Source organism: Trichosurus vulpecula, chromosome 1 (genome assembly GCF_011100635.1).
Source record: "Trichosurus vulpecula isolate mTriVul1 chromosome 1, mTriVul1.pri, whole genome shotgun sequence".
NCBI lineage: Eukaryota > Metazoa > Chordata > Mammalia > Diprotodontia > Phalangeridae > Trichosurus > Trichosurus vulpecula.
Genome location: NC_050573.1, coordinates 72,552,503 through 72,577,022, shown reverse-complemented (window position 1 = coordinate 72,577,022; position 24,520 = coordinate 72,552,503). Strand labels below are relative to the sequence as shown.

General features: G+C 42.3%; 1 protein-coding gene across 14 annotated transcripts in view; it reads left to right on the top strand.

Moving 5' to 3' along the window:
- Nucleotides 1-14,024: 14,024 nt before the first annotated feature.
- The window catches only part of RANBP3 (RAN binding protein 3), a 95,829-nt gene continuing 85,333 nt past the window's right edge, over nt 14,025-24,520 (top strand). For 7 of the 14 annotated variants that reach the window (XM_036754682.1, XM_036754728.1, XM_036754674.1 and 4 more), the window contains exon 1: nt 14,078-14,117. In XM_036754682.1, the coding sequence (XP_036610577.1) occupies nt 14,096-14,117 (22 nt within the window). In that variant the 5' untranslated portion in view covers nt 14,078-14,095. Of the gene's footprint in view, nt 14,118-24,520 lie in introns of all 14 variants that reach the window. The other 7 variants (XM_036754631.1, XM_036754648.1, XM_036754622.1 and 4 more) reach the window with 7 other exon arrangements.

Below are 24,520 nucleotides of genomic sequence, written 5' to 3'. Positions count from 1 at the left end.
GTTTTATTTTATAGATATCATCCCTTCATATTGAACTCACCCTGTGCCCTCTGTTTTTATATATATATATATATATATATATATATATATATATATATATATATATATATATTTCCTTCAACTACTCTAATACTGAGAAAGGTCTCATGAATTACAAACATTATCTTTCCATGTAAGAATGTAAACAAAACAGTTCAGCTTTAGTAACTCCCTTATGATTTCTCTTTCCTGTTTACCTTTTCATACTTCTCTTGATTCTTGTATTTGAAAATCAAATTTTCTATTCAGCTCTGGTCTTTTCATTGAGAAAGCTTGAAAGTCCTCAGTTTTGCTGGATAGGTGATTCTTGGTTTTAATCCTAGCTCCTTTGACCTCTGGAATATCACATTCCGAGCCCTTCGATCCCTTAACGTAGAAGCTGTTAGATCCTGTGTTATACTGATTGTGTTTCCACAATACTCAAATTGTTTCTTTCTGGCTGCTTACAATATTTTCTCCTTGACCTGGGAACTCTGGAATTTGGCTACAATATTCCTAGGAGCTCTTTTTGAGATCTTTTTCAAGAGGTGATGGATGTATCCTTTCAATTTCTATTTTACCCTCTGGCTCTAGAATATCAGGGAAGTTCTCCTTGATAATTTCTTGAAAGATGATATCTAGGCTCTTTTTCTGATCATGGCTTCGGGTAGTCTAATAATTTTTAAATTCTCTCTCCTGGATCTATTCTCCAGGTCAGTGGTTTTTCCAATGAGATGTTTCATATTGTCTTCCATTTTTTTTTCATTCTTTTGGTTCTGTTTTATAACTTCTTGATTTCTCATAAAGTCACTACTTTCCACTTGCTCCATTCTAATTTTTTTAAGGTGGTGTTTTCTTCAGTGGTCTTTTGGAGCTCCTTTTCCATTTAGCTAATTCTGCCTTTTAAGGTATTCTTCTCCTCATTGACTTTTTGGAGCTCTTTTGCTATTTGGGTTAGTCTATTTTTTAAGGTGTTATTTCCTTCAGTATTTTTTTGGGTCTCCTTTAGCAAGTCATTGACTTGTTTTTCATGGTTTTTTTGCATCACTCTCATTTCTCTTCCCAATTTTTCCTCTACTTCTCTTACTTGCTTTTCCAAATCCTTTTTGAGCTCTTCCATGGCCTGAGACCAATTCATATTTTTCTTGGAGGCTTTTGATGTAGGCTCTTTGACTTTGTTGACTTTTTCTGGCTGTATGTTTTGATCTTCTTTGTCACCAGAAAAGGATCCTATAGTCTGAGCCCTTTTATGCCACTTGTTCATTTTCCCAGCCAATTACTTGACTTTTGAGTTTTTGGTCAGGGTGTGACTGCTTCCAGAGTGGAGAGTGCTTTGTCCCAAGCTTCAGGGGTTTTTGTGCTGCTGTTTTCAGAGCTACTTCTATTCTGAGGTGGTATGATGCTCCTCCCCTGGCCTGTGCTCTGGTCTGTGAGTGCAAGCACTCCTTTCTGCCATGTAATTACCAGGAAGACTCCCTCTCCACCAGTCACTGCAAGCTCTGCCACACCAGCACTCTTCCTCCCCCCAGAATCGACAACCAGGACCACGACCCAGATCCAAGCAGGGCAAAGCAAGAGAACCCTGCCTCTGTGTCAGCAAATCACTCCATGCACTCCCGCTCTGATCAGCCACTTGATTCCTCTCACTGTGTGGGCCAGGGGCTCTGAAAGCAACCCCTGGAGCTTCCTACTTCTGCTGCACTGCCCTGGGGCTGGGGCCGGACCATGCAAGTCTCTCACCCAGATCCAGGAATTTTCCCACTGACCTGCTCTGTTGTGTTTGGTGTTTGTAGGTTGAGAAGTCTGATAACTGCGACAGCTCAGTGATTCAGGGCCCTGAGGCCTGCTCCGCCTGGTCTACTCCCTGTCTTGTCTGTCCTGGTGCAGCCCACGCTGGGCTGCACTCCACTCCCAGCAGGGTGTGATAGACCCTTCCCAACAACCATCTAGGCTGTCTTGGCCTGGAGACTTGTTTCCCTGTTATTTTGTGGGTTCTGTAGCTCTAAAATTTGTTTAGAGTCATTTTTACAGGTGTTTGGAGGGATTTGGGGTAGAGCTTAAAAGAGTCCCTGTTTTCAAGCAGCCATCTTGGTTCCACACTGCCCCCCCCAAGTCTTTTTCCTTAAGCATAGATTTGACTATGTCAACCCTCTCCCCACAAAAAACTCTAGCAGTTCCCTATTGTTTCCAGGATCAAATACAAGATGCTCCAATTGGCATTCAAAGCCCTTCATGACCTAGCCCCTCTTACCTTTCCAGTCTTTTTACATCTAACATGCTCTTGAATTCAACAACACTGGGCTTCTTGCTATTCCAGGACAAAACATTTCAATTTTGGCTCTAGGAATTTTCTCTGGCTGTCTCCCATGCCTGGAATGCTCTCAGTCTTCTGCTCCACCTCAGAACTTTTCTGGCATCTTAAGTCTCAACCAAAATCCCTTTTTTTACTGGAAGCCTTCCCTATCCTCTCTTAATTCTGGTACCTTCCCTCTGTTAATTATTTCCTATTTATTCTGTGTATAGCCTGCTTTATATATATTTGTTTGCATACTGTCTCCCCAGTTAGATTGTAAACTCCTTGAGAGCAGGAATGATCTTTTGTCTCTTTTTGTATCTCTAATGTTTAGCATGCTGCCTGGCACATAGGAGATGCTATTAATAAGTGTTTAGTAATTGATTATTGTTTATTAATTGATGAATCTGAACTTCATTTCTAAGGTAAGTTCAAGCTGCTGAAGTTTTCCAAGCAAAGGGGCCAATGTGTGTCAAGTAGTGTTTTAGAAAGAAAAACACCTTTAATACAGTCACAGGAGAGCATGCTAGGCACAATGATTCTGAGGAGAATCAGGCTTCAGACAAAAATCTCTGAGATCATAGCCATCCCATATGATGTCTCTCTCTCTCTAGAAAAACTTGAAGGTCCAGGAGCTTCTCAGACTAAGGAGGCAACCTTGAAATAAAATCAGTCAAGTTTCAATGAGACAACCATTTACTAAGTATCTGTGTGCAGAGTACCTACAAAAGTTAAATAAGAGGCAGCTAGGTGGCGCAGTGAGTAGAGCACTGGCCCTGGAGTCAGGAAGACTTGAGGTTAAATCTGACCTCAGATACTTAACACACTTAACTAGCTGTGTGACACTGGGCAAGTAACTTAACCCCAATTGCCCTGCCTTCCCCCCTCCAAAAAAAGGAGGGAAAAAAAGTCGACATGTTCCTGTCCTTACAGTGCTTATAATTTAGTAGAGGGATAGGACATTGACAGATAACTATGATACAAAATACTACATACTGAATGCATCAGAAAGATACACAACACAGTGTGGTCTAAAGGGGAAGATTATATGACTGGGAAAATCAGGGAAGGCTTTGTGGAGGAGAAACTACTTTTTTTTTGGACTTTAAAGATTGCTAGCAATTCTACAGAGCTGGAAAGTAAAGGACATTTCAAGAACTGGAAACAGCAAAAACAGAAAGCACAAGGGCCAAAGAATGGTTTGACTTAATTAGAACATGAAGTATGTGGAAGAGAGTAATGCAAGATAAGTGTAGAAAAGCAGAATGTACCAGACGGGAAGTCTCTGACTAACAGGTAACAGAGTTTCAACTTTGTATGAGGGGTGATAGGGAGCCACTTGAGAATTCTGACCAGAGGAGTGGCATGAGTAGATCTATATATAATGCTGATCAATCTGGCACTGTGTGAATAAGTCAGAGGGAGCACAAAGTAGAAAGGTAGACATGCCAAGAGACCACTGGGTCCTGTACCAGGGAGACAGTGGCCCTGATCACTCCTATTACACTCTGATGCCTCACCCAAGGGCTGGTTTGTTTATAGTTCTCCCTGAAGTAGTCGTCCTGCTATTTTGCTTTTCTTTCCCCCTCAGACTACAAGTGCCTCTCAGATCAACTCTTTCATCTCCACCCACTGTGCCTAATGCTGTGCTTTGCATATAGCCAGCACTCTGCCTGTCAATGGTTGGGTTACCTGTCTCTGCCTGTGTGACTATCCGCTCAGAGCAATGGGAAGTTCCACATGGAATTACAGAAACGTGACACAAACAAAAAGGAGTTGGACCCTAATTCAGCTCCCCCCAAAAAGACCATGACAGCCGGCTTCCCAAACCCTCCAAGGCTCTGTGGTGCTGTGCCACTCCGTGCTCTGCTGTCACTGTGACCTTGGCCAAATTGCTTCTTATTAGGTGTCAATTTCCCATCTGCAAAACTGAAGTACTGGACTAAATGATGTTCTAATAGTGACTCTTTATGACTCCGAGCCCAGCCATCTTGTATTCCTAACGATTTGCCATCTTCTAGTGGCCACTGTGTGTGCAGCGTGGCCTCCTTCCACTTCTGGGTCTTCCAAACAGGTTTTCTCTGAAGATATTCTAGGAAGGTACATTTTTTTTTTCTGAGCATGAGAGTCCTTGTAGTGAACTACATGCTAGAGGCCATGGTAAAGGAGAGTGGCAAGTGCTGAAGTCAGACCCAGTCTATTTCCACTTTGGAGAGGAGTGCTACTTGTTGAGAAATGCTAGGCAGCCTCCCCAAATCAGCTTCACCACAGTGATCAGCCACACTTCTGTTAGCACTGATATCCCCCAACATTGTCTCCTCCTAATTAGACTTGTATCTTCAGTGCCTGGCACAGGGTAGGTGCTTAACAGATTTTCTCTCTCTCTCTCACTCTCTCTCACTGTCTCACACACACACACACTCACACACACACACACACACACACACACACACACACACACACACACACAAAAGATTCCCCAGACCAGAGGTCAAGAGGCTTGGCCTGTACTTCTGCCTCTGGAGCAAATCTGCCAAGTAACCTTGGGCAAGTCCCCTCACCCTCAGGCCCTGTAGTCTCATGAATAAAAATGATGGCACTGGACTAGGAACTAACTAGGACTAGGGGATAATCCTCCCAGCTTTAATTTCTGTAACTCTAATGAAGGCTTTCCTGATCATGTTGTCAGTCTAGGGTTTCATGCTATGTGGGGAGACAGTGCTTGTTTTGCGTTTACACACTAATTAGGAAAACTAACGTATAAGAAACAATTTCAGGATAAAGAGATGGTAGTAGAATAAGGCAAGGGTGGGGCCCCAGAGGGGTTTGTATCATATGGGTGGTAGGGGGTGGGAACATAATTAAAGTTAATGAAAACCCAGAAATGCTATTTCCTTCCCCCTCTATAGCCCAATTGCCCTAGAAGGTCTTTGAAGAGCACTACCATGATGAGTTATAGTGGACATAAGGCCTAAGTCTATGTAGTCTATTGCTAACTTATTATTACTGACCACAGAATCAAAGAATTTTGATTAGAATCAGGAGGGAATTCTAGAAATTTATCTAGTTGAACCCCTCATTTTACAGAGGAAGAAGCTGAGGCCCACAGAGGGAAATGGACTTGGCCAAGGTGACACAGCAAGTCACACATTTGGAGGCCATTTCTCCCTTTTGCCAGAAGAAACCAAATGAAGCATGCAAAGTTTAGAGTCAGGCAGGATGGGTAAGCATGCATTCAGTATAATAAGAAATGTCAAAGGTTAGTGGAAATTTTGGTTAAGTGTAGAAATGCCCAGGTTGAGAGGTTTTGTCTATAAAAGCTCACCTTTAAAAAAAAAAGGAAGAAAAAAGAAAGTACAATTCCAGAAAACCTAAGATATTTGTACATCCTTTTTACAGTTCAAGAATGGCAACCCAGATTTCCCTGGGGCAATTCCAATTTTAAGAAAAGTTTAAGTTTTACAATAGGAATATACTTTGGCAGACCATGAATCCCAATTTTTTATTCAGAAACTGGTCACTCAGTTTGAAGAGCCCTGACAAGGGGCTCAGGAGACCTGATTCTAGTCTAGTCTGTCTACTAATTTAAAATACAAGCTTGGAGACATCGCTTTACCTATGTAGGCCTCAGATTCCATTTTTAAATTAAGGGTATTGGCTGAGATGACCTCTAAAGAGTTTTCGTAATGCTATGGAATGCAAAACACTATTGCTGCTTGTGTGGCCTAGCGCAAGGCTGTGGCTTCTCTACAAGCATAGAAATTTATATACATGCTTTAGTAAACAAAGCAGAGCTACCCCAGAGATCTCACTAAAATGGCAAATCAAAATATATTATCTATTGTTTCAATAAAAACCTAAGGTTGGACAGCCCTGGCTTAGTGGAAAAAAATATTTCTACTTAGTAGATTACTGTGTGACAAAGAGCAAATCACTAGATCTCTCTAGGCTGGTTTCCTGTCTGTAAAATGGGATGTTTAGATGAGCCCTATGGTCTTTTCCAGCTCTAAATCCTATGATCAAAGCAACTATATTTCTCACTCGCCTTCCCGCAACTTTTGCCACAGAGTGAACCCCAGGGGCATCAGCTTATGCTAAAATTCTCACATGACCCTATCTCCAGTACTGTGTATAAACAGGTGGGTTCAATGAATGTTTTTCCTTGGTGGTAGTTATAAATTTTTAACTAATTATTGAAAGAGGAAGCCAAGAACTGAGTTGTATTTAGAATACCAGAGCTGAAAGAAACCTTAAAAACCATCTCAATCTTTTCACAGGGTCATAGAACCCTAGAGTTGGAAAGAATTTCAGAGGCCATTTAATTCATTCTGAAACCTCTCTAATACCCAATCAGCAGTTCATTGAGCTTTTCCCTGAAGCTGTGGGGGAAATCCAGTGCCTCTCAAGGCACATGAGCACACTTACTTTACTCCATTAATCATCCCCTTTCTTTCATGCATCTTTAATTATTTCTTGCTCTGCTGACTTTTCCCCCTAAGCCTACAAACACTCAGACTTCCTCTTTCCTAAAACAAAAAATCCTTCCTTTATCCTACTATTGGTCTTAATCTCCTAAACTTCCAAGAGCTGCACTCACACGCCTGTGTACTCTTGATCGCTCATCACCCATGACTCTTCTACCTCCATCATCTTAAACTCTGAAATTCCTCTTTGCTGTTCTTCCCTCCCTCCCTCTGGTCACTCAATTCCTCTGTTAAGCCACCTGGGGTCCAGCCATATTTTTCTCCCTTCACAGTCTTGACCCCATATTTAATCATTTTGGTTTCAAGCTACATGCTGCCCTCTACCCTAGAATCCCTTGCTTCCTCATCTTAACACTGCTTACACCTTGCCAAACCCCATCCCTGAGTTACCCCTTCTACCAAACAACTCACATGCTGCTGAATGCCAACAAGAAAAGTCACACAATTGGGTTGGTTTGGTTCTCTACAAATTTGTTAATGAATCTCAAGTAAGCTTTCACGTTAGGCAGCAATCATTTTATTTTACTCTGATTGACTCCTTTGTGCTCACTTAGGGATTGTTCCAAATCTTCTCAAGACATTGCCTCCTACTTTACTCTTTTTCCCCTTGCTTGCCACTGGACTGTTTGTCCTTAGCTCTTGAAGAGGATCATGACATCAGGGAAGTGATGCCATGACATGCAAGGGTGTGGGGTGAGACCACCTGCCAGCAACTAATTTAAAAAAGTCAAAGGTCTCCCAAATTTAGAAACAGAAAAACTTTATTACGATCCCGATCCCAAGGGAAAGGGCAGTCTCCAAAGAGATAAGAGGGCAAAACCCAGCCTTATACTCTAAAGTAAACAAAGCCCCTGCCCCACCACCACTGGTGTTTTACCCTCATTGGTGGAGTCCAGGCTCACAATTTCTCGGAAATCTACTACCCCAGGTACAATTTAGCCAATGCCAAACTCCTAAAGAAACTTTTCCCGTTATTTGGTGAGGAAACAGTTCAGGTGATTTTGAGAAACTTGAAACTTAGGCCTAGCTGTCAATCAGAAGCCCTGAGCCATACCAAAAGGTCCCCACCCCCATTCATTCTATTCAACTCACAGAAAGGCCGAGATCCAGATTCCATGAGAGGGCTTCACCATCCCATTCACAAGTGAATTAGATTTAAGCGAGGGAGGGCTGTGCAAGGTCACCAGCTTCACCTTCTCCCTTGGAGCCATCTGGGTCCAGTGGCCAGATATGGATCAGGACAACTGGAAATGGCCCGGAATGCAGTGGGGGACCTTGGCCTTTTCAAGCTAAGGTCTTTAACAGGTCTCAGTTTGACTGGGGCAGGGCCCATTCGGTGATTAAGGTTTAATTAAAAAATGAAGCAAAAAAACGGCCTCTTAAAAAAAAAAAAAAAAAGACCTGGGAGGGGAAGACCCTCAGGGTTTCTGTCCCAAACAGAAACAATTATTATTTATATTCATTCTGAGCCAATCAAGGCCCAAGTAGGGCTTGGCCTGGGACCAGCTCCACACCTCCAAACCCCTCCCCTTGTCCACATCTTTCTTCTAGTCTCAGAGGAGGTTTATCCTTCTTATATCCATTTCATCTTCTGCTAGCTTCTCAACCCCCTTCAGCCTCACTTGGCTGAAGAGCTCTCTCCGAGGTTACAGTGATCTCCTAATTGCTAAATCCCACATTTTTCTCAGGCCTCGTCCTTCCTGTCTTCTCTGCAGTTTTTATTTTTTAACCTGTCAACCCCCGCCCTTTCCTCAATATACTCCCTCCCCTGCCATTTCTTCACAGAGTACCTACGATTTAACAAATGTTTTTAAGGGCCTGGTAAGTAAGTGCAAGGCATTATGGAGATATAAAACCCAAAGTATCAAGTCCCTGCCCTCAAGGAGCTTCTTCTACTGAGGAGATACAACACTTACGATTGGATATTTATACACAGTTAGTACAAGACAATTTGAGGAAGCAGAATTTGAGTTAATCCTTGAAGGAGAGTATTTTGGTCATAGAGGATACTCCGGACTAAAGCACAGGAGTTGGTATGCTGAACTCAGGGACAAATATGTGGCAAAAAAAAAAAAAAATAGTATCAATCATGTATGCTAAATTTTAGGCACAGGTCTTCTGGAAACAATTTTTATAATTTATCATCCTAATCCAAGAACTGTTCTGACCAACAATGTCTCCTCATGCCCTCAGACATCTTAACACAAGACATGATGGAGTAAAATTTACAGAAAATCTGAACAAGGAAAAATGATACAGTGGCAACTTAGGACAAAGTCAAAGTTAATGCTTTTGCTTCATTATTCCAAAATAATCACTTTGAGGCAGGGACTTGAAGTTTCCTTAAATACCTGTAGCACCACACCTCTCAAAAGCTACACACACCCTTCTCACTCCCAAATAAAATAACCTAAAGACTTCTTCCATCTAGAGGGTTAATGCCCTTCAGGAATGTCACAAAGGCAATGATCTGAACCAGATGGTTTTTATGTTTGGTTCCCTAAATCTATTTTCTGAGGCCTTAGCTTTAGGTCTTGACTTTTTACACACCTTCCTAAGAGTGTAGGATTACGTCTAGAAAAGAAAAGGGAAAAAGATTTTATTGGAGGACACTCAGTCCTGAGAAGTTTAATTAAGTACTGATAGTCTTCTTCAGGTAAGGCTGGAAACGACTGGATACTTCTTAGTATTTTCAAATGAACTAAAATTTTAAAATATGTTTCTATATGGGTAATCCAATTTGGGAACTAATGTTAAATAAACCAGGAATGATAGCCTAGGACTAGTTAGGCTGAGAAGTTTATATTTTAATCCCAGAGGCCACTGGGAGGTAGGGAAGATTCTTAAGCACAGGATAATATTTGTGTTTGGCAAAGTGCTTTATATGCATTATCTCATTTGATCCAACAACACTATGAGGTAGGTGCTATTATCAAGAACTAATAATAATCATGAACTGTCTAACTCTTCATGACACCATTTGGGGTCTTCTTGGCAGAGATACTGAAATAGTTTGCCATTTCCTTCTCCAGTTTATTTTATAGATTAGAAAACTGACGCAAACAGTTAAGTGACTTACCCAAGGTCACATAGCTAGTTAGTATCTGAGGTCATATTTGAACTCAGGTCTTGCTAATTCCAGGCCTTGTGTTCTATCCACTGCTGAAATGTAGCCTCAGAGAAGCTAAGTTAATGCCTGAAGCAGAATTCAAACTCAGGTCTTCCTATAAGTTATACCACATAGGCTACTGTATGTACAATATACTAAAGAGGGGAGAGACTAGAAGGATAATGAAGCCATTAACAGAATTTGAATAGTTATGGGGAGAGGCAGGCGATGGAGGGAAATGGCTAGCATTTCTATGCTTTCTATGAGCATTGTGTTAAGACCTTAAATATTATCTATCACATTTTATCCTCACTACAACCCTATGAGATAATTGCTGTCATTATTCTCATTTTATAGTTAAGGAAACTAAGCCACATAGGTTAAGTGACCTGCCTAAGGTCACATAGCTAAGAAATATGTGAGGCTAGATTTGAACTCAGGTCTTCCTGCCTCTGTACCACTTAGCTTCCTGCTTGTTTTTACTGTTTTCTTGCACAGAAAGCTTCCTCTTTACCCCATTAGCTATGCATGCACCCACTTTATTGCACAGAAAGGAAAAGGAACCTTAGAATAATCAAGTTTTTCTAACGGGAGAGGATAAGGATCAATGATCTTCTTGATGTAGGTGCCCCTTTGGCCAGTGGAGCTCACAATTAGGGCATACATCCTCACCCTCTTACAATATGTCAAACAGAACAAATAGCTGAAGTCAAGTCAGTAAACATTTATTAAGCACCCATTATGGTCCATATACCGTGATAAAAGCAAAAGACAACTCTTGCTCTCCAGGTGAAAAATAACTCTATTCAACCCACTTGAGTATGAACAAGGATGAGCAGTTATGGGCAAATAGGGAGGCTTCGGTAATTACTAAATAGATGGTGGTGACTCAGAAAAGTTGAAGCATTAAAAGGGGAACATTAGAGAGTTCAAAATGAGTTCAGTTTTAGACATATCTGAAGTAACAGCAAGGTGTACTGGTGAAGAAACCTAGCAGGCTACTGGAAATATGGAAAGATATAGATATATTATCTACCTAGGGGTAACTTTGGAAACCATAGGAGTGACTGAGGTTCCTCAGGGAGAATACAGAAAAAGAACAGAAGAGAGCCAAGGACCATGTAGGAAAGTTTTGTAGTAGTTCAGGAGAGAGGTAATCAGGTCTAAATGAAGATGTAGTAAAGAGAAGGGAATACTGTCAGGGATATTAATGACGTAGAAAGGACAAGATTTGGCCACTGATTAGATATGGAGGAAACAGGCAGTAATACAGGGGCTTGAAAAATGCCTCCCTCGGAAACAGGTTTAGGGAGGTTTAGGGAGCAAGATAATGAGTTCTGTTTTAGATAGGCTGAGTTTGAGATGCCAATGGTACAGTTAGGTAGGGAGGAGTACAGAAGGTATAGAGAGATGTAGGAATTAAGCCTAGGAAGTTGATTTGTTTTGGATATATACTGGCAGTCATCAACATAGAAATGATCATTAAACCCGTGGGAGCTGACTTAGATCACCAAGAGAGAGGCTAAAGAAAGATGACAAGACAAATGGCAGAGGCAGCAACAACAACGGGTCCCAGATTTTAGGTTTTGTCTTTCCATTTTGCCTTAGATTTCCCTGATCTGTAGATTTAAGTGGGTACAGCTGAGTAGCCACCCCACACTTTCATAATCTGATTCTTCCTGTGAAAAAGGTTTCTTTTCATTAACATAGATATTAAGGGCTTAACATAACCAGCTTTCATCGGCCCCATACCTAGGCCAGAAAACAGCAGGAGGTCGTATACTCTGTTTTGGCCAAATAAAACAACACTATCTTATAATCTTTTTCTTATCTTTCTGTCTAGTATAGGCTATATCTTCCAAGTACTTCAACATCCTGTTTAAGGGACTGTCTGGAGGTATGTCCTTAGGGATATTCTCATTATACCCTTTATTTCCCTTAAACTCTGTTTTCTTATTCCCCATCCTGTATCTTTATCCATGACTTCTTGCACCAAAACAAGCTGCTTTGTCGTTCTCGGGCTATTTCCCTCTTGGGATTAACATAACCACAGATCCAGACACCGAATCTTGCTTTGTACCTTCTCAGTATGTCTCAGACACACACACTCAAGTCTCAGAACCCCACTAGGATGTTCCAACCACCAAGGCACTATTTAATGTCCTCTTTTCTGACCTTGGTGTGGGCATGGAGTTACCTGGTTACTGATGGGCCTTTCTCTTTCCCCTTTATGTTCCTGGGTTTACAGTGGCCTCTTTCATTAACATGGTCCTAGGATCTGTGAGCAGGGATGCCCATCAGCAATACACAGGACCATTTAAAGTCAATGGGACATGTCCCCCCATCCTTCAGCAGTGGCTCTCCCTCACTCAGGATACTGGGATCCCAGACGAGCCCCTGTTTTTAAGAAACAAACTTCTCCAGGAAGAACTTTTACTAACATTCTTGCAAGAGTCAGCAGTAGGCACACCCATTAAGACTAATACAGTTTTTTATTTCCTATTCCCAATTTGCATTTCCCTATAGTTCCCTTTAGCTGTGAGCGTAAGCAGACATGTTGGACTGCAAAACCATTTTCAACCAGTTTTAACCAGACGGTTCCAGTACATGTTCTCAAGTATGTTGACATGTAGGGGTCCATACCCTGATGAGTGATATGCAGAAACAACATCCCCAGCTACATTTTCTACAAGGGAGGGAGGGAGAGAAAGAGAGACAGAGAGCTAGAACAAGCGCTTCCTAATTCAGGGATGTGATCGAGTCACTCCCCTACTCAAAAATCTTCCGTGGCTCCCTACCACTTCCAGAACAAACTCTTGCTTGGCATTCTAGTCCCTGCATGAAAGCATTAACACATTTGTAAAGCACTTTGCAAACTTTAATTTTGTTGTTCAGTTGTTTCTGACTCTGTGACCCCATGTAGTTTTCTTGGCAAAGATACTAGAGTGGTTTGCCACTTCCTTCTGAAGCTCATCATACAGAAGAGGAAACTCAGGCCAACAGGGTTGAGTGACTTGCCCAGGGTCACACAGCTAGCAAGTATTTGAGGCCACATTTGCAAAAGGTGCCCTTTGCAAATTTTAAAGCCTTATGCCAACGCTAGTCACTATTCCACAATCCTGTCCCAGCCTTTCCAACCTGCTTTCTTACTTTCTCGCATGTTTTGGACAAGCTCGATGACTCTATAATTCAGTTCCAGAAGCTTTAATATACTTCTTCGTGCCAGGCCCCATCAGGTATTGGGATTACAGGAATTAAACAGTCCGTGCCTTTAAGGCATTTACATTCTCCTGGGGGGGAAACAATAGGTACCCAGGTAAATAATCACCAAGTGGGGGGGGGGCCTCCAGCAAAGCCTGGATGGGAGCAAGGATTCCGGGAGCCCTGGAGGGTGAAGCCTGGGACAAGGGGAGGAAGCTGCATTAGTTGGGGAGCTTTGCTGTGGGGGCCCCCCCAGGAGTCTGCCCCTCTCCTCGAGGCGCTGCAGCCACCCTCAGCTCCCCCTCCCGCCGTGGCCTGAGGCCCCCATGAGGTCTCTCAGGCCAGCCCCCCCCCCCCCCCCCGACAATTCCTCACAGCTCATTACCTGCGCAGGGCCTGTGCCCGGCCCGGGCCCCACCCTACTCAGGAAGGGAGCATGTGAGTTGGGCCTCTTAAGTAAGCAAGGCCTTGGAGCTCACCAGGGCTAGGCCGGGCCCCTCTCGGCAGGGGGCTGCCTAGCGGCCGTCACAGTGGGCGGCACCGCGCGAGGTCCACCTCTCCCCGGGCCGGGCTCGGGTGCCTCCGCGCCGGACAGCCCGGAGGGCAGCTGCAGCTGTGCCTTTCCCGCCCAACAGGGAGCACAACGCACGCCTAACGCCGCACGCGATATTGCGCGCGCGCCTGTGTATTTATGTGTGGCGCGCACGCGCCAGTTCCCCTCCCCCTCTTACATCTCTCCTCTTAGGGAAAAGGTAAAAAAGGTTTAGTCATCTCGCGCAGGCGCGAACTCAGTGGCCCTCGGAGGTCGGGACGTTTCTTCTCGCTTAGTAGAGAAGACCCTAGCTTTCGGCTACTTTCGGAGACCGGGACTCGGCTGTACTTGGCTCAGACCCCGGACGAGTGGCGGGTGCGCAGGCGCGGGACTCCCCAGTGGAAAGCAGGGGAGCTAGGGCCGGCGCGTTGCCTTGTGGGAGGGCTTAAGGGAGCAAAATGGCGGACCTGGCGAACGAAGGTAGGAGAAGCGCCGCCTGGGGCAGCTGGCGGGGAGAGAGGCCCAAGGGCCGTTGGCCTGAGGAATGGAAACCCCGGGTGCAGGGGTTCCTCTCGCTAAAGGAAAGTGGTCCCGGGGCTCTAAGCAGGCGAGCTAGCCGCGGCGGCGGGCGTCGCGGGCCTCCCCCTCCCCCCTGCCCCGGCCCCACGGCCGCGGCCCGGGCAGCTCCTGCTCTCCTCAGTCCTGGACCCTGGGGGCCGGGCCCCGGCTCTTCGGCTCCCGGCGTGGAGCCCCGCCCCGTCCCTGTTGGAGCACAGTCCCCCGCTCCGCGACCCCCGGCCCTCTTGTGCTCGGGAGAGGCTCGGTCCGTTGGGCCAGAGGCGCGGCCCCGGGCCGCCCCGGGTTCCAATGTAAACACGTCCCGGGCCGCCCCGCCGCTCTCGGCCCTCGGCGACCCGGCTGAGGAGGCCCGACCCCCTAAACTTTCTCCCTCCAGGGGGTGCCCCTAGCCGGCCGCGGCGCGCTGCTGCCACCCCCGTCGTCCCCGCCGCCGCCTCTCTCTGCCCTATTTGGCCCCTGCCCTCCGCGCCTGTCACCGCCTCTCCTTTCAGTTCTCTTTGGGTGAGAGCGGCGAACAAGCGGCGTTTGCCGGCCGGGGCCCTCGGGCCTTCCCCGCGCCGCCGCCTCGGCGTGTTCCGGGACAGCCTTCTTCATGTGTTGCCGCCCTCGCTCTCTTCCCTTGAGCCTCCTGGTGGCTCTCTCGGCCCTCCCCCTCCCCCCTCCCCTCTCCCCTCCCCCTTCCCCCCTGGCTGCCCTGTGGCCAGCCAGCCGGCCGGCCGTTCCCTGCTGGCTGGTCGGACTTCCTCACTCCTGATCTGCCGGACCTCGAGGGAGGCTGGAGAGCCAGAAACGCCCATTGACTGGGCTCCTTCTACACCTTGGAGTGAGACACAAGGAATTGAGTCCGAGAGACTTGGAAGTGTCCCCTCATCCTTTTTGTTACTCCGGAGGTTACAGTCCGGAGTTGGCCCGAGGAAGTTCCCCGTATCCTAGGACTGATGTCTGCTTAAACAGTTATAAGTGATTGAGGGAGTCATGACTCCTAGGTAATATTTTTAGCTTCCTTGTATTTTTTAGCGTAGGATCCTGCATGGGCCATCAGACTTGCTTACAGCTGTACCGTACTAAGGTGAAAAATGCTGAGAGAGAAGAGGCCAAACAAGCATTACAAAAAGACTGGCCAAAATAAGGTTTAACATAGGAAAATAGTTTCTTTGAAATATTAATGAGAGGAAATAAAGATTTAAGGAACATATCTCAACACTGGCGAAAAACTTGGCCTTTTAGTACTTTTTCTGAAAGTAGAAATGGGAATAGAAATAGACAAAGAGAATGCAGACAGAAGACTTTAAACTTCGCAGATAAAAAAACCCTAAATATTTGATGAGTTGTTACTGCATACAAAACAGGTAGGTATAAATTGGGCAAATACCATAATCCTTTTAGAGTTATAAAAACTTAAATGAAAATTCTGTCTTTGGTCATCCCAGTATTCCATCCAGCCCAGAATTTATACTTAACTACTCAAAATCTCTTGAAGGTACACCAAGGGACATTTTTTTTTCAGAAGGAATAACTACCATGCCCCCCCTTTAAGGGTTTGCACTAGATTGAGTCGATCCCTAATTTGCCATGATAACTCACAGTTTAGATACTCTTAGTAAATTTACCTAAACCCTTTTTTTAATCTATTTGCTTTTTCAGCCCTTTATAGCTCTTGGGATGAGTTCCATAGGTTTATTACCTGGAAAATGGGGCTTCGTATTTTATGACCTAAATTTTTTTTCCATGTGATGTTCCAAGGATGGGGAATTCTCTAATTTAGGATTTGATGAACAAGTTCACATTTACTCTATCCATGAACCCCAGTAAATCCATGCTTACCTATGTAATTTTATGGACTTTGATCATTTCATGTCTTAGCCTTTATTCATACCGAAAGGTCTTATTTTAGTAGTATATTCTCATAAAATTCTCCATTCCCTTGATCATTTTAGTTCTCTTTTTCTGGTGGTTCTGTAGTGATGAACACAGTTATATGCAATCCAGCCAATTTGGGTGCATCTGCACTGTAATTCTCCATTCCAAAAGAGTAGAATAATGCATTCTGGTTTGTTTCCAGTATCCTGCTGGATCCAGCACCTAGCAGGATACTTGACACCAAAAAGGCATCTAATAGTTGTTATGTTGTTGATGCCTAGCATTTTTCTGACCATTATGGCAATCAGCATACTGAGATGTTGTCTTCAGGGAATAATCTGTAGTAATTTAGTTGTTTACTGATAACTCACAGCTCCTTATTGGAGAAGCCTTATGGTACAGTAGAAAGAGCACTGGGTTCAATTCTGAATCTGCCACTTTTACCTGTGTAAACTTGGTCAGGGTATTTTACTTTTCTGGACCTCAGTTTCTTCATCTAGAAAGTGAAGGGGTGGGACAAGATGACTGCTACAGTCCTTTCAAGCTCTAATTGATCCTAAGTAGAGTTCAGGTTATTTTCCTCTAAATACAATTTCTTATACTTAGATGTACTGGCTCGTGCCATTTCTCTGCTCACTTACACAGCTTGGTTGGGATCTTTCTACCTTTTATTATAGTACCTCAGTAATTCACAATTGGGCATACCCTAAACCCTTTAGGTTACCCGTCTCAGACTACATATTTTGAATTAAAAATTGATTGCTGAGGTTTATTATTGTCATTGGCAAACGTGAAAGGAAAGTGAGAAAGGAGTAGGAAAATGGATTTGAACTCTTTCATACATTCAAGATCCTGGAATTGTTATTTTCCCATGAAACTTGATCAAGTCAATTTATTAGTTAATACTTATTAGATTTAGGAAATAGTGTGGTGTAGTGGCCAGTAGGTTTAGAGTCAGAGTACTAGAGTTCGAATCCCAACTCCTCTCTATGACATTGGGCAGGCAAATAATTTCACCTCTCCAAGCTTTAGTTTCCATATCTATAAAAATGGCAGGGTTGTACTAGGTTACTTCTAAGAATCATTCCAGCTCTAAATCCTTTGACCTTATGGTGGTCTAAGCACTATACATGGAACTACAATAAGCTATTATCTTTGTCTCCAAAACATTTACTCTTTGGGGTATACTTTAAGGGGTATCTTACCTTAAATCCTTTTAAGGTTCTTTTCATGGGAATGAGACGGGATGTGCAAAAATGATTCTAACTTGAATGAGAAGAATTCTCAAGAACTAATAATAATCATGAACTGAATGCTAAGACCTAGAGGAATCACCATGTTTCATGGATTTCACATAACTGAAGTTTTACTGCTCCAACCCATTTTAGTTAAAAATTGGAAGGCTGGTGTAAAAGAAAAAGCACAAATAATTGAAATCTACAAATTAAGAAAGCCTATCATTAAGCTTAACTCTTATCAATTTTACTAGGGCACAACACAGTTGGTTACTTTGTTTCCCCTTTTTTTTAATGTATTTTTTTATGTATTTGGCAAACCTTGAGTATTTGACTATATACAAAACCTTGTTCTTTGGAGGTGTCATAAAGATGATTGAGACAGAAGTTCCTCTCCAGTCTCAGTGTACTAGGCAATGAGGTACTTACGAAAAATGGAAAGGAAGACTCTTAGGGTGATTGTTGGACCATTGGAGGAAAGAGGAAGAAATGTGATTCACCTACTGGGGCACCAGCTAGTCATGTAACAGCCCATTGTATGAAGAACACTGTAGGGAAGAAGACTGGGTCTATTCTTGAGGCATTATAATATGGTAAGAGAGAGGAACTAAAGAAATGAAAATATAAGAACTCAAGTCAATATTTCTAAAAAGGGAACTTTCAGAAATGATGGAGGCAGTGCAATGGAATGGATGTTGTTGGATTTGGAGTCACAGGATTCTGGTTTAAATGTGAGTTTAGCCATTTACTTATGTGTGACCTTGGGCATTTCATTTAACCTCCCTGGGTATCAGTTTCTTCATCTGTAAAATAAAAGGATTGGAATAGATATCCTTTAAGGTGCAGTTCTACCTTTTACCTCTAAACTTATGATCCAGCAACTGAGAAGACATCATGTAATATAGCCCATATACAACTTTCTCATTTCTATAAAATCTTTTTGAGAATTGTCTATGTATACAAAGAATACATTCTAGATCAGACGTGTCAAATGCTTGCAAAACTATTGAGTGCAGCCCACCAGATTAAAATATAAATTGGGAAATGTTTAGCAAGACGAAAATACAGTACAACATAGATGATGTTAATCTGTAATTTTCCAAGTCAATATGTGACTCAAGGGGATCTGTTTCTATTTGAGTTTGACACAGCTGTCCTAGATGCAAATAAGAAAGGAACAGGCTTTCACAGATGGTTTTCTACAGCAGACTATGTCTTCATTGTCACATAGTTGACTGAGAGGTATAATGAATACCTTCTTGTGTGTTCAAAACAAAAATGTAACTGGTAACACATGGTTAGCTGGAACCCAGCTAAAAACCTCCCATTAGTCACATTTTTCTGCTTGTACTAAACCATGAGGAAAATGAAGAAAATTATTAAATTGCCTTTCAAACAAATCCTAACAAGAATTCATTACCAAAAAAAGAAAATCCAGACTATGTCCCGGGTTCAGTATACTTTCAGCATACTCTTTAATGCCTTCTACATCTAGAGGATTCATAGTAACGTTCCTAACTATGACCCTGAAGGACTTCAGGATCTTCAATCACCAAACAAAGCAGAAATTGCCTTCCATGTACTAAAGAAAGCAAGAGAGTGCAAGTTTCAGGAAGATTTTCAACAATATGAGTTAAGATACAAAGAGCTTTCTGGTTAACTGGAAAATTGAATTAACCTCAATGCTTTCATTTCCCCCAAATAGTCTGGTTAATCATGGTGCAGGACCTGCATTCTAAGAGGGCTTTCTGCAGTGATTGGATTGTGAAGTCAACGAATGTAGGTCTTGAACTTTTCAAGAGGGTGGGGAGGACTTGGTTTGGCAGAAAAGGAGAATGATTTGGAGTTAGCATTTTCAGTAGGAAGATTTGTACTGAAGACTGCATGGAACTTGCAGTAATTTGCTTGGGTAAATAGAGAAAGGGCCTAGGATATGAGGGCAAGCAGATGTAGCCTAGGGTCATTTGGTTGAGAACTTTGAAGTTGGGGATTTTACTTGGAGTTGAGAGAATCTGGAACAATTGGAGGCTTTGGGGGAGGGAACAGCCATGATCAAACTCACCCTTGAGGGAAGACCACTCTTTGAAGAGTTATCAATTACTTTGAGTAGCTCTCCATGGTACTTTAACTCTAGAAATAAGATAGGAAAATGGTTATGATGAATGTTTGCTTAAAGAGATTTTTCTTCACATGGATTTGTTTTTCTCTCATTTTTTAACTGTCGAAGTGCACACTAATATAGTTGTTGTCCAAGATGGTATGTGTGCAGCTTAATATAAAAGTACTAGGGTATTTTTCAGTCGCTCATATAAATATAAATACTCTGGAAGACTGTAATGAGCTCTTTATAGTTTTTGTAAGGGCTAAGAATTGATGTGCCAGAAGCTTGTGATTAGCTGCTTATGAGCTAACTTGTGTGTTATTAACTATTGTACTCTTAATTGGGGTTCAGATCTGATAGTATTTAGGTAGGTTTTCATGCTTGTAGTGGACCACAGACTCAAATGATTTCTTGTGGTCCCAAAATGAGTTAATCGTTGAATGTTCAAGCCAGATGGAGTCTTAGAAATCTTAGAGAATTTAGTTTAACAACCTTCCTTTTACAGATGAGGATACCGAGGTCCAGAGAAGTTAAGTAACTTACCTGTGGTCATATAGCTAGTAAGTGGCAGAGCCTGTTGTTTGCTTACTATTGACTTAGATGTTACTACTTTATTTTCATAGCTTAGAGCCCATTGGCAGCTAAGTAAGTATTGGAGGACTTATGTTTCAGTCTTGAGAGACTGCACCTTATGTGCTACTCAGTGTCTCAAGGTGAGAACGCAGACCTACAGAATTTTAGAACTGGAACAAACCTTAGAGGTCATAGGATTTAGAGTTGGAAGAGACCTTAGACCAGGAGTTCTTAACCTGGATCTGTGGACAATGTATAGATTTCAGGGGGTCCATGAACTTGGATGAGAAAAAAATCACATTTTTATTTTCACTACCTTATGAAGTGAAATTTAGCATTTTCTTCAGTTATTTAAAAAACATGAGAAAAGGTCCATAATATTTTTCACTAGTTTAAAAATGTTTAAGAATCCCTTGCCTTAGAAGATCATGTAGTCTAGGTTCTTAACCTTTTTTGCATCATAAATCCCTTTGACATTCTAGAGAAGGATGTGAACTTCTGAGAATAAATGTGTAAAATAAAACGTAGAATTACAAAGAAGGCAATTTCATTGAAATATAGTTATCAAAAAGAAAAAAAATTATTTTTAAATTCATGGGCTCCAAGTTAAGAGTCAAGTCCATCTCCTCCACCCCTCATTTTATAGCTAGAGAAACTGAGACATCCAGTTAAGTAACCTACCCAGGATGACAGCAAGCTATTGTCAAAGCTAGGACTAAAACCCAGATCTCCTGATTCTCCTGACCCACTGCTTTTTCCACTGTACCATGAAGGAATGATTAAGGGAAATCCCACAAACCACCAAAGACCTGGTACTCAAGTTTAGTAAATAAGATGATGATGTGTTTGAAACTGGTGGAGAAAATTGTTGTACTATATCAAATTAGGCATACAAATGAAATTTCTGTGCAAACCAAGTTGACAAAGAGTATGTAACCTCTTAATATAGAAGCTAGATTAAAACACCCTTTATTGTTTGTACTGGGAGCTTTGGTAAGACCTGGATTTTATCAGTAAATGTTAAGATGTGAATGTGTTGTTCTTATGGCGGAGTGCTAGGGGTGACCTGGCTGGCGGGGATTCAGGACAAGCATACATTTTAGCAAAGTACAGTTGGGAGTTAAGGCAGTAACATTGCTGAAGCAGCAACTCTAGCCAAGAGATGAGGACTGAGGTGTTGTCATCAGTACATCTCATTCTGATGGGTTCTGACCATTATCACAATTTGTCATTCTTTAAATTGCAAGAGTCCTGCAGGTAAAAGTTCTTTGTCTGGATCTCTTGGGAGAGAGGGGCTCTGATGCCTGCCTGGCAGGCTGTTCCCTGGTAGGTTGAAGTGGTATAGATGCTCACCATTTCCTTTAGGTACAGGAAGGTTTAAGAAATTCCTAGAACCAAAGTGGTTTGTTGGTGGAAAGAGCAGTGAACTTGGAATCAGAGATCATAGATTAAAATTCTATGCCTGTTACTACCTACTTGTGTGACTTTTTGCAAGTCACTCCCTTTCTTTGGGCCTCAGCCCACTAACATTTATTAAGTGCCTGCTATGTGCCAGATACTGTGCTCAGTTGCCTGAGGATACAAGTAAGGCAAAAGATAGGCACTATCCTCAGCTTCATCCTTTGTAAACTGAGGGTGTTGAAGTGATCTCTGAAGTCCTTTCCAACTCAAACCCCTATGGTCCATTATGCAAAGAAGGCTGCTTCTGTTCCCAAACAGCATGTGATCTCTTATCCAGCCCTTGAAGTGGCCAGCCACTTCAAAAGATAAATAGCCTTGCCATTACTGGAACTTTTGGGTACTACCACCTGTCTTAAAATCCAAAACAAACAAAATTATAAAGTCACCTATCTGTGTATGTCTAAACTTTGTTATTGTGAATGGCTTTTACCAAAAAGGATCTTACTGATTTTGGTTGACAGCCCAAGCAAAAGTACTATATGCCATAAATTCCATCCCTGTGGACTTTTCTCCTTTTAAGGTGTATTTAAATTGTGTAAAGCCATGATTTTTCCCAAATTTACAGCCCTTTTTTTGTGTAGCAAAAAATTGTACAATTGAATTTTCTGGCTTGCTTACTAGCATGAGGATAAAAAAACTGGTCAGCTCTGGAGAACTTACTTACACTTATCAGTAGTAATCAGAGTGCCCAGTTCTGTAGTACTTCAAGGTTCACAGAGTGGTTTCCTCATAACTCAAGAGGTAGGTAATATAAATACTATTATTATCATTACACCAAAGAGGAGAGTCTCAGAGTGATGTGGTACAATTTCTGTCATCAAGGAGCTGCCCAGTATGACAGCTAAGACCTGAACTCCCCTCCCTTTGACCCTTTAGTTCTTTGCTGCTTTTCACAAATTATGCTATGGTGGAGATGTTTAGGCAGAGTTATTTATAAAGTCATTCGTAAACACTAGCTATATATCTCATACATATCAGCCAAGTTGCTGACTCCCAATCTCCTTCCCTGCTGGGACTGCTCCAAACCTTCTCTTCTCCAATAGCACACTCATCCCCCTACTGAGAGCTCCCATTTCACTGAAAATATTGAGATTACCTGACAAGAAAACTCAGCTTCACTACTTGAAATTTCTCAGTATTACCACTCTTTTTGTCTTTTCAGTATCAGTTATGTAGCCTACTGCTTGCTAAGGTTAATTCCTTCTACCTGTGAGCTAGGTCCCAGCCTCTCCCAACATCTCTAGGACTTTACTCCAATTTTTTCTTATCTATTTTCAGTCTCTCCTCTTTTCATTTGCCTACAAGCATGTCCAAGTCTCTTAAAAAAAGTGTTCCATGACTTTTCTCTTTACCCAACTGCTGCTGTACTGTCCTCCCGTTTACAGCCAAAATTATTTTTGAAAATGGATGCAGATTACAATAAAAAGAATCTGCATCCTAACCAGCCACTTTGTCTTTAACCCTTTACAATGAGATGGATGTACCTTCTGCTCTGCTGAAAACAGTCTCAAAAGTACCCATTCAATCACCAAATCTAATGACTTTTTTTTACTCTTTTGAACTTTGGTAGCATTTGACACAATGGAAATGGATATTCTGGCTCTAGTGGCCCCAGGTTTGCCCACTTGTATCCTTTGCACTGCCTCTTTGGCATTGAAGGGTTGCTGTTGCCTTACTGTCTGTCTCCTTTGGCTGTTCCCTTTTCATTTTCACTTTATTTGTTCAACTAACTGATCTGTGCAGATGATTCCTTAATCTGTTTATCCAGTTCCAGCTTCTATCCTCAGCTGCTTCCAGGACAGCAACATGTTCCAAGAGCACTGGATTCAAAGTCACAGGAACTGAGTTCAGAACCTGACTCTGCCATTGAGTGTGCCTTCACCTCTGGGCATCCTCAGGAATAGAATGAACAAATTGGATAGGTGACCTAGAGTCCCTTCCATGGTCTCCTGTTACCACTCTAAACGAATCCAGCATTTGTCATTCTTACTTTCCCTCCTCCTGTCTTTACTCTCCCAAACTTGGCTGTTGCTTCTGAAAGGCCCTTACTGCCCCCTGCATCTGGACTGTGTTAACTCTGAAAGTTTGGTTAAAGGAGGCAAACAGACCTAAGTGATACAAAAATTTATATTACTTATTCATTTATTCCCTTAAGCATAGCGGACAGACATACATGTATGGAGTCGGACCAAAATCTGACTCCTGAACAAAGAGATGAGAAAGCTTATATACATTTTTCTTTGACAGACTCAGCATGTCTGCATTACCTCACTTTTATGATCCCCATCTATGTTTAACCATGATACAAGACAAGGATTTTCCTTAATGGAATAGGTTGTAAATACAATAAGATAAGAGTGTTGACAAGTGTCAGTTAAAACTACAACCTAGCGTTTCTGTGTTTAATTTACCATTAACATTCCATAACATAGTATATGCTCATAAAATATTAAGCGAGGTAGTTTCTCAGGATTAGGGTCTCATGCTTTAATGGTTAAACAGGGGAGAGAATGTTCATGGGTCAGCTTGATCTGGCCTTGTTGACAGAGGAAAAAGGTATTCTTTGAGCAAACTTCAGAGAACAAAGAAGCCCAGGTCCAGGCTCTTCTTCCAGTTGATCATTAATTTAGGCTCTGGTTCTTATTGAAATTACAAAAATGATACAAAATGTTACACAACTGTTATACTAGTATCCTAACAGGTCTTCTTTCCTCTAGCCTCTGTCACTTTAATCTGTGCCTCATAACACTTTTCAGACCAATCTTTCCCATGCTTAGATGTCATTATGTCACTCCTGTGTTCAGAATTCCGCAAAAGGCTCCTGATTGCCTACAGAAGAAACCTGGCATTCATAGTTGTTGAAAATCTTGAGCGAGCTACCCTTTAGCCTTTATATGTTATCTACCTCTATGCAGTAATCTAGGCCTCAGTTAAACTAGGCTGCTCATTGTTTTCTGGGCCTGCCCTGCATTTTATTTGGTTTGTTCCTTTACTCTTTGGTCTGAAATGGCCTCAATCATTTTACCTGTTAAATTCCTTCCTGGCCTTTAAATTCCAGTGCAAATACTACCTCC